Source organism: Triticum dicoccoides, chromosome 6A (genome assembly GCF_002162155.2).
Source record: "Triticum dicoccoides isolate Atlit2015 ecotype Zavitan chromosome 6A, WEW_v2.0, whole genome shotgun sequence".
Taxonomy (NCBI): Eukaryota; Viridiplantae; Streptophyta; class Magnoliopsida; order Poales; family Poaceae; genus Triticum; species Triticum dicoccoides.
This window is the reverse complement of record NC_041390.1, coordinates 34038743-34048575: the sequence shown is the minus strand read 5'-3', so window position 1 is coordinate 34048575 and position 9833 is coordinate 34038743. Positions and strand designations below refer to the sequence as shown.

Below are 9833 nucleotides of genomic sequence, written 5' to 3'. Positions count from 1 at the left end.
CGGCGGCGGCCACGGCGGCAGGGGCCGCGTCGGTGGGGGACGCGGTGGCGGGGGCACCCGGTGCGGCGGCGGCCGAGCCGGTGGCGGAAGAGGCGACGGGTGAGGGTGACGTTGAGCCCGTCGCAGGGTGGGCGGGCGGGGTGCCGGGCTCAACCTCGTATGAGGGAGACAGGGACCCGGTGGCCCGCTCGGACTCGACCTCGGGGGAGGGAGTCACGAAGCCAGGTGGTGGCGACAGAGGGCGTTGTGCCGGGGTGGGCGCCGGGGGCCGCCACCGCGCATCGCTCCACGAAGGGGGCGCGGGGGCCGGCGCCGAAGGGGCCGAAGCCAGAGGAACCTGAAAAAAAGGGAACACCGTCTCAACAAAGTACACATGCTTCGAGGTGTACAAATGATGAGTGACATGATTATAGCACCGGTAACCTTTGGTGTTAGGAGGGTAGCCAAGGAAGACGCATGGGACAGATCATGGTGCGAGCTTGTGTGGCATGGTGGATGCGGTGCTAGGATAACAGAGACATCCGAAGATGCGGAGACCATCATAGGACGGTGGTGTGCCGAGGAGAAGGTGGTGAGGGGCGTAGTTCCACCGAGGGCGACACGGACGAATGTTAACTAAGAGAGTGGCGGTAGCAAGGGCATCGGGCCAAAACCGAGCGGGCACGTTAGAGTGAAAGAGTAACGTGCGAACGCAGTCATTAAGAGTGCGGAGAATGCGCTCGGCGCGGCCGTTCTGCTGGGAAGTGTAGGGGCAAGTCAGACGGAAGGTGGTGCCGTGAGAGGCGAGAAGTGTGCGAAAAGCGACGTTGTCAAACTCTTTTCCATTATCAGTTTGGAGTGCGAGTATGGGGCGACCGAACTGGGTGGTGACATAGGAATAAAAGGCGGTGAGTGTGGCTAAAGCATCGGATTTACGACGAAGGGGAAAAGTCCACACATAATGAGAATAATCATCTAAAATCACCAAGTAGTATAGATAGCCCGTGTTACTCGCGACGGGAGATGTCCAAACATCACTATGAAGTAATTGAAACGGAAAAGTGGAAACGGAAGAAGACGCACTAAAGGGAAGACGAACGTGCTTGCCTAAGCGACAAGCCTCACAAGAGTGCTCGTCGAGCTTATCACATGAGAAAGAGAAACTCCTAAGAATTTGACGTAAGACAGTGTGGTTGGGGTGACCCAAGCGAGCGTGCCAAAGGTCAATGCCGGCGGCAAGGGCAACGGGTGTGGATGTGGAGGCGCCGGCATGCACGGGGTAGAGCTCATCGGGACTGTCACAGCGGTGAAGGACCAACCGGGTACGAGCGTGTTTCACAGAAAATCCAACATCGTTAAATTCAACAGTAAGTGGGTTCTCACGAGTAAGACGACGAACGGAAACTAGGTTTGTGACTAAATCAGGTGAAACAAGAACATTAGACATTGTGATGGGTGTGGAAGTGGAGGGAAAGCTAGTGCTACCGGTAAGGAGGAGCCGTTGCCGACGATAATACGAGTGGGTGTGTGAACGGAAATGGAGGAGGTTAGGTTACCGGGATGAGCTGCCATGTGCGCAGTAGCACCTGAGTCCATGTACCAGTCGCCTCCACCGACAGAGCTACTCGACAACGGCGCGGAGTGCTGGGCAGCGAGGAGGGTGGGGTCCCGTGGCACAGGTACCGGCGACGGCGGAAGGCCCCCGTAGGGCGGCGCCGGGACGGGCGGGCCATAACCACCGAGAGGGAGCGGCGGAAGGCCCCCGTAGGTCGGCGCCGGGACGGGCGGGCCATAGCCACCGAGAGGCGGCGACGCAAGGAGGGCGCCGTAGCCGGCGCTAGTCGGCTGGAAGGGCGCGCCGATAAACGCGTGGTGGCCAGCGGGGAGACCCGGCTGATAGTGCGGTGCCCCCCAGCGTCCTGGGCCTGCTGCTGCTGCAGGCGGCGGTGACCTCCGCCACGCCGGTTGCGTCGGCCCCCTCTTCCTTGCGGGTGCTGCAGGGGAGGCGCTGGTGGCGACAGTGGATAACACCCGACGGGTGCGGGAGAACGCGACTGGATAGGCGCGGCCGGTGGAGCGGTTCCACCGCAGATGGTGAAGTAGCCCGGAGAGTCCATGAAAGACGTTAGAAGCGGTGGGAGGGGGGAGTGCACGGCGATGTCGGCGCGCGCGAGGAGGCGCTGCCCGGCGGCGGCGGTGGGGATCGGCGATGGCGACGGCGCGCGCGGAGAGGCGCTACACGGCGGCGGTGACGGCGGTGGGGAGCGACGGCGGCGACGGTGCGCGCGGAGAGGCGCTGCACGGGGGCGGCGCAAAGACGCAGCGGCGGCAGCGAGAAGGGATGCAGCAGCGCAGCTTCACGAGATGGCAACGCGCGCGGCTGGAGTTTGGAGCGATGGATCGGGGCTAGCTACATGCATGCGATGAATTGGTGCTTGCTATGTGCAAGAGATGGATCGGGGGTAGCTAGCTACGCGCGCGGCTGGCGGCGTTGCGATGGATCGGCTGGTAGCGATGCGTGCGGGTGGGAGTTGGAGCGGCGGCCGGCGCGGGAGCGCGGGCGGCGGCGGCTGGGTGGCGACGGCGGCGGCGGTCGGCGCGGAGCAGGCGCGCGGCGGCAGTGCGGAAGCGAGAACGAAACCTAAAAAATTGATACCATGTAGATTATGAGAATTGTACGATATGTTGATTGGGGTGCTGGTGCACGCATATATAATACAAGAAAGATCTCTACCTCAACTATACAAGACTAGGAGGTGGGCCACAACTCCAATATACGTGCAGTACAAATTACATACTCAACAAAATATAATCATTTAATATATATATCCACACGAGTTTGCTGCTTTTCTCAGGCCGAAGAAGGGCAACTACTTATTGATTGATCGCCTTCTCCGATCGTAGGTTGGTAGGGCTTGCCCTGGCTAAGAAATGGAATAAAAAATTCCCGATTTCTTGAATGTTTCTGAGATTATTCACCTTTATTTATATGAAGATGCATGGTCTCTTACACTTTTCCTAGCTTAAGTTGGCGGATTGGTAAACAAATGGCTCTGCAGCCAAGTAAGAAAGTAAGCCTGTTCAATTGAAATAGCTTCCTCGCTTCGCAGTCGATACCCACTGAAACTATGGATACGATTGTTGTCAACTAGTGTTCATACGAAGTATGCATTGGAGACATTGTGATTTTTTTTTCTTCCATTGTAACACATGGGCAATTACCATCTTTGTAACTATTTTTGCGGAAAACTGTCGATCTATTCATTTTCAATGATGACAGTACAACAAACACCAGAAATAATAAATTTGATATTTTAGTGTGTGGTCTTCCCATCTTTGTAACTATTTTTGGCACTATTGAACTTAATTGTTTAGACTATAGGCTCGATGGCATGCAAGTTGAATTGAGAAGCTATGCCTTCATAATATCGCATATTCATTGTTTATGAAATATTGCTTCCCCGTCATGTTGAAATAGATGATGTGGACCTATGGGGTCTTGTGTCATGCTTATTGGGCTAGGGACATTATGATTTTTTTTCTTCCGTTGCAACACATAGGCAATTACCTACCATAAATAAAACCAGGGGGGCTAACAGCCACACATGGCACCCCAAAGTAAGGGTAACATAAGCTTTGAACAATTGGAGCATGCAAGTTGGGCCCACCAAACCACACCATCCACCACCCGCGCGATATAATACTCACCCGGCCCGTAGTTACCCTTACCCTCTACCGCAACCACTCATTCTCTTTGCCTTCTTTCGCCGTCAACCATGACTATTCTTTCCAAACTTTTTCCCCACACTAGGCGCCGACCGCTGTTGCCAACTCCTACAGTCTCATGCCCCATTGCGATAAGCCGACTAATGCCATCTTGCATGCCCTGCGGCCTCTTGAAGCTATTGCAAGTCCACATGAGGATACGGTGTCTACTACAAACTCGGGAGACAACAAGGTGAAGTCCAAATTGCCCCCCTCCCCCCCCCCCCGGCCCTCGCGTCGTCCTCCCGGGGGCGACTCGGGGGCGACTAGGGTTTCCCCCGCGCCGCCACCCCCTCAATCCCAGCCCCTCCTCGCAACCACCTGAGGGGATCAACGGGCAAGCCTGGTGGGTCGTCGACGAAGGTGGCGGTGAGGTGCTGCGTCGCTTCGTGCCCCTGTGAAGGACTTGGAAGCCGGGGGGGCGGCCCCGGACGGCGAGGAGGCGTTGCCTCCGCGACTGGCAGCGCGCGCAGGAAGTGGTGGCCGGCATCCTCGGCTGCCCGGGCAGCGAGGATACGGCGGGCGGGCGCGGCGCGGATTTCCTCTGCCCCAGATCTGAAGGTCAGGCGCCCCCCTCCCCTGCTCTCTCCTCCCCTCCGGTCGTGCCCTTCTGCGACTCTGGTCGCCAGATCCGGTGCTGGCGGGGTGGGGGTGCTCAGGTTCGAGCCCGGGAGAAACCCTTGGCCGGGGAGCATGCAAGTTGGGCCCACCAAACCACACCATCCACCACCCGCGCGATATAATACTCACCCGGCCCGTAGTTACCCTTACCCTCTACCGCAACCACTCATTCTCTTTGCCTTCTTTCGCCGTCAACCATGACTATTCTTTCCAAACTTTTTCCCCATACTAGGCGCCGACCGCTGTTGCCAACTCCTACAGTCTCATGCCCCATTGCGATAAGCCGACTAATGCCATCTTGCATGCCCTGCGGCCTCTTGAAGCTATTGCAAGTCCACATGAGGAGACGGTGTCTACTACAAACTCGGGAGACAACAAGGTGAAGTCCAAATTGCCCCCCTCCCCCCGCCCGGCCCTCGCGTCGTCCTCCCGAGGGCGACTCGGGGGCGACTAGGGTTTCCCCCGCGCCGCCACCCCCTCAATCCCAGCCCCTCCTCGCAACCACCTGAGGGGATCGATGGGCAAGCCTGGTGGGTCGTCGACGAAGGTGGCGGTGAGGTGATGCGTCGCTTCGTGCCCCCGCGAAGGACTTGGAAGCCGGGGCGGTGGCCCCGGACGGCGAGGAGGCGTTGCCTCCGCGACTGGCAGCGCGCGCAGGAAGTGGTGGCCGGCATCCTCGGCTGCCCGGGCAGCGAGGATACGGCGGGCGGGCGCGGCGCGGATTTCCTCTGCCCCAGATCTGAAGGTCAGGCGCCCCCCTCCCCTGCTCTCTCCTCCCCTCTGGTCGTGCCCTTCTGCGACTCTGGTCGCCAGATCCGGTGCTGGCGGGGTGGGGGTGCTCAGGTTCGAGCCCGGGGGAAACCCTTGGCCGGTCCTTCGGCCACGACGGCGACGGCACATGTGCGCATCATGTTCTTCCCTGGAGGCGCCGTTGAGGGCTCTCCTCTTCACCCCCGTCCTAGACCCCAGGTGAAAACCCAAACCCCGCCTTGGGTTGGCCAGCGGCGGCGCCTAGCGCGTCGCGTCCTTGTTGGAGGCGCCATCTGGGGTGTCTGGTTCTTCGGGAGAGGGACGATGTGGTTGGTGGGCGTCCGTCGGCTGTGAGGCCAAGTTTGCATTTCTTGAGGAGGGTGCTCGTTCCTGCAAGATTCCTTCTTGCGCCATTGGAGCGGGACCTGGTGCTCCCCCGCTCCGCCTCTTGGCCTCTGCAGCTTTCTTCTTCGGTGACCTCCCGACGACTATCCTTCTGCTCTTGGTTGTTCAGGAGACGTGGCAGTGCAGCTGTGGTGTGTGCCAGCGGCGTGGCGAGGGTTGTGCAATGTGTCTGCGATGGGGATCCGGCTGGCATCTGCTCTAGTTCTCGGGTGAGCGCCAATGATCCGACGGTGCGGCGCCTTCGAGCCTAGGCGAGAGGAAAGGGTTGCTCTTCGGCGTTGGGAGCGATGTTCTTCCCTTGTCCTTGGGTTCAGACAGTTCACACCTCTCTCTGGCTATCGGCTGATCATTGGGGCTTCTCTGTTGCTCCTCTCTGTGTTGACTATGTGCAGTAGGCTTCGACACTTCTAGCAGGGCGCTTCATGTATTTTTCCTTTCTGTTGTAGTGTGTGTTGCATTGTTAGCTGTTCACCAAGCTCCATTGTATCTTTCGGTCGCTTTTGCTTGGTGGTCTTGTGTAATCCTGGCCGGTTGATGGCTTCGTTAATTCAAAGCCGGGCTCCCCTTAAGCCTTTGTTCTAAAAAACTCGGGAGACAAGCCACCACATGGAGCAGTGTTGCAATTTGCAAGACAGTCGGCACCCATGAAACAGTGTTGCAAGCAGTCGACAGACTGCAAAGCTGGTCGCCCACGAATCAATGCTACAACCGTCGAGTGCGGATGCTGCAAAGGTGGACGGCGATGTTGCAAGGGCAATGGTTTGCGCTCCACGTGCCCATGCTACAACGGGCAGGACGAGGTGTTGCAAAGACATCGTACGAGGGTGGCAAGACGCCTGTTGCTCTAAGCAGTGAGGCAAGCTGCTGCGACGATGGTCAGCACTACTGCAAGAGGGGCATGGTGCTCGAAGCGAGGCGCACTGAGCTGTAAGAGACACCAACACTGCTGCAAAGCTCAACGCCGGTGCTGCAAGCTAATCGCCGGGGTGGAACAGTGCCGGAGGCTCATGGTTTCCTTGCACGAGCGAGGTAGGAGGTGAGGGAGTTGTAGGGCGCAAGCGTAGGGCAAGGCGCAAGGCGATCTTCCTATTGTTTTTTCGTGGTATGCGAGGGAGGAGGGACGAACTAGGGATCAATCCAATGGCTCGTGTTCCTCGCACCAGACAACTGTCTCAGATCGGTTGGCTGGCCGCTAGCGCTGGTCTAAACATTTTGCTTTCCATTTCGTTGTAGTATTATTGCGTGACAAAAAACAAAAAGGAAGAGGAAAGATCCATGGACTTGTAATCATGGACTACTTAGCAGAAATATCAATGTTGGTAGCACGACAAGCCCACATAGCAAACGGAGAGGCAAGATTTTGCCTAGGCCAGCACTAGTTGTGACGCCAGAATCCCAACCGGACGGCCCTTCCAGCCGGACGTAATCGAACATGACCCCCACGAACACGCTGGACGCCCTCGGCTGCGTGATGCCGATGGTATTCTCCCCTTGCACGAGCAGCCGCCCGTCGATCGGGAACTCGAAGCTCCACCACCTGCCGTGCTCGCCGTGCCGCGCGATCGCGTTGTCGTCCCCGAACTCGGGCGTCAAGAACACTCCCCCGGCCGACCCCTTCCCCGTCGCCCCGTTCACCTGCACCTTCAGCTTGGACATGTGCGCCGCCGCGAGGGCGATGCGCAGCGTGTAGGTGCCGCCGCCGGCGACCCGGGGCAGGTTGAACCGGATCCGCCGCGTCGTCGGCACGTTCTCGCCGTTGCCCGTCTTCCTGCACCATCAAAAGTTACCGACTGTTTTGTCTGGTACAGAGGGAACGTGGCAGCTCAGGTTTCAGTTAAGTATCAATGGCACCTTGTGACATGCGCGAAGAACCAGTCCTTGAAGGGGTTGCTCACGCCGATGGTGAAGACGGGGTCGCCGGCGGGGTACAGCTCGGCGTACCGCTCCCACAGCCCGTACTGCCTGTACTTGTCCCTGGCGACGAAGAGCTTGCTGAGGTACCTGGGGTTGGGATCGGGGACGAAGAACTCGGCGGCGCTCCGGTCTGGCACGCCGATCTCCCACAACGTCGGCCCCGATCGGGGCGGCTCGAACACGAGGTCGCCGAGGGCAACGGCGCCGCCGGGCACCACCGTCACGGGAGCCGTGCGCATGTAGTCACCGAGGACCCCGGGGACCCAGGCGTAGAGGTTGTACTCCCCTGACCGTATGTTGTCAATGGTGAACGTGCCGCCGGTCGCCGACGCCCTCGTCCAAAACTGGTAGCCCTGAAGCATATGGCAAGTTGGCAACCATCCATGACAATCAGATCCAAAATGTCTCGTGGAATTTCACTGGAATATGTGCGTGCCGACAATATGTGCGTGCCGACGCACCTTGCTCTCCGTCGCCGAGGAGCCGGGCTGACCAGGAGCGGCGAGGCCGACGTATGCCAGCCGGGCGGGCACGTCCTCGCCGCCGCTCGTGTACCTGTCTCTGACCATCAACCGACCGGTGACCGAGCCCCTTTCGCCTGCCTTGTGGAAGTCCGGCGACTCCGGGAAGCTGTACGGCCATCTGCTCGCCTCGACCTCCGCCTGCGCCTTGGCGTCTTCCCACAGCGCTCCCCGCTGTGGGTTGGAGTTGAGGTAGATGAACACCGGCCCCATGACCTTCTTCCAGTGCTCGCCGGCCTCGATCTTCGCCACCATATCCTTCCCGATGTAATGAGTCCCCATGAACATCTGCCATTTCACATCAACCACATGGGTTTGGCTCTTCTCGGGACACAAGAAAGAAAGATCGAACACTCACGGTCAAGGAGGTGGGGCCGATGTGGGAGGTGAGCTCGCGCTTGAGGGGGCCGCCGCTCTTGAACTCGTTGCTGGGGGTGACGACCCAGAACCCCACCGGCACCGGGACGCCGCCGCCGCCACGGGCACCGGCAATCCAGCCGTGGACGCGGTTGTCCTTGTTGTCCATCGAGTACTGGTACTTGTCGTCCACCTCCCCCGCGAACTGCGGCTCCGACGGGTGCACGAGCAGCACGGCCTCCTTGTACGCCAGCGGCATGGCCCGGGGCGCGTCCCGGTCCGCCGCCCCTGGCATGTACCTCTGGATCCCGTCCGAGATGGCCATGTAGTTGAACGTCGTGGGGTCGAGCTTGAAGACGAGCCGGGCCTCGGAGACGTCGACGGCCGGCCAGCCGCCGGCGTGCTCGAAGATGGCGTAGCAGTAGAACCCGGAGCCGCCTCTCAGCATCACCAGCCTGATCATGATTCATGCATGATGGACATCAAGATCAACTTTGAAATCATGGCGTCCATGAAGATGGAGTGGTGCGCGCACCTCTTGTCGACGGTGAGCGGGATGCTGTTGAGGCGTGATGGGTCGTAGGTTCTCATGAAAGAGAGCTCCACTTGCTCCTCGGTGGCAGATACCACCCTGAACTCGGTACCATCCAACCTGAAAGCGCAAAGTCAGATAGTTCCTCCCTTCCATTAAGCAAGGCGTAAATTTTATGTCACCAAGAGACAAGGTGTAAATTTTGCCTACAAAATTATTAACAGTGAGGCACTGAGGATATGTACATGTCGTTCATGCCCCTGGGATATCCCGATCCTGGAAAGTTCCAAACTACATCCCAGTACCTGCAAATTTTCAGATACAAAATCACGATTCAAATTACTACGAATTACTACTGCACATAGGCCACTTAGATAATGGTAAGAGCATCTCTAGCAGATCCCGTAAAAGCGGTCAAACCTTCACATTTAGGGTACATGTTGAAGAGAACGCACCAAACAGATCCTGTAAAATAGCATGTCCTCGTAATTTTTTACAGGTTCCCGTGTATTAGAGCACCCATCCGTCATATGTGGAGGATTTGAGCCGTTTGTTGAGGATCCTGTAAAACCGGTCAACGCTGGAGCAGGGGCCTGGTGACGCCGCGCGCAGACAGCGAGCAGGCGGAGGAGCTCGGCAGCGGCCGACCGGAGCATCGCCGGAGCATGCAGCGGGCGGAGCAGCGTCGCTCTGGCTGGCCGGAGTTTGAGTTCGTCCATGTGTGCGTACCAGGGAAGAAGAAGCGTGAGGTGAAAAGGAAGAAAAAAGCTTTTACGGTATGGGTTTACGGGATCTGTACGTTCGATGCCTCGCGATACCATAAATTCGTTTTAAGGGGACTTGTATACTGTTTTAATAGATGATGTTTTTAAGGGATCGGCTAGAGATGCTCTAACTCATTAGAAGACCCCACGCCGGTTTCCTAGGACGGCATAGCGAAGGCGTCCTCCCGTCCATGTGGCAGAGAGGACGACAGCGGCAAGGTCTCC

General features: G+C 58.3%; 1 protein-coding gene across 1 annotated transcript; it reads right to left on the bottom strand.

Annotated features, from left to right (window-relative positions):
- Nucleotides 1-6754: 6754 nt before the first annotated feature.
- LOC119315574 (probable rhamnogalacturonate lyase B) lies at nt 6755-9563 on the bottom strand. The gene is made up of 7 exons (XM_037590141.1): nt 9364-9563; nt 9090-9149; nt 8848-8964; nt 8314-8767; nt 7896-8243; nt 7372-7787; nt 6755-7288 (listed from the first exon to the last, which is right to left on the bottom strand). Exons 1-7 carry the CDS (start codon nt 9561-9563, stop codon nt 6808-6810), a joined length of 2076 nt encoding a protein of 691 aa, XP_037446038.1. The 3' UTR covers nt 6755-6807.
- Between the last annotated feature and the right edge of the window lie 270 nt (nt 9564-9833).

What these genes read in the sequence shown, in the direction of transcription:
- LOC119315574 (XM_037590141.1), bottom strand. Translation starts at nt 9,563, where the DNA reads ATGGACGAACTCAAACTCCGGCCAGCCAGAGCGACGCTGCTCCGCCCG. An exon ending in CCTCGGCGACGGAGAGCAAG is followed by an intron (nt 7,788 to 7,895) that starts GTGCGTCGGCAC and finishes CATATGCTTCAG; the next exon opens with GGCTACCAGTTTTGGACGAG. An exon ending in TTCTTCGCGCATGTCACAAG is followed by an intron (nt 7,289 to 7,371) that starts GTGCCATTGATA and finishes TTGATGGTGCAG; the next exon opens with GAAGACGGGCAACGGCGAGA.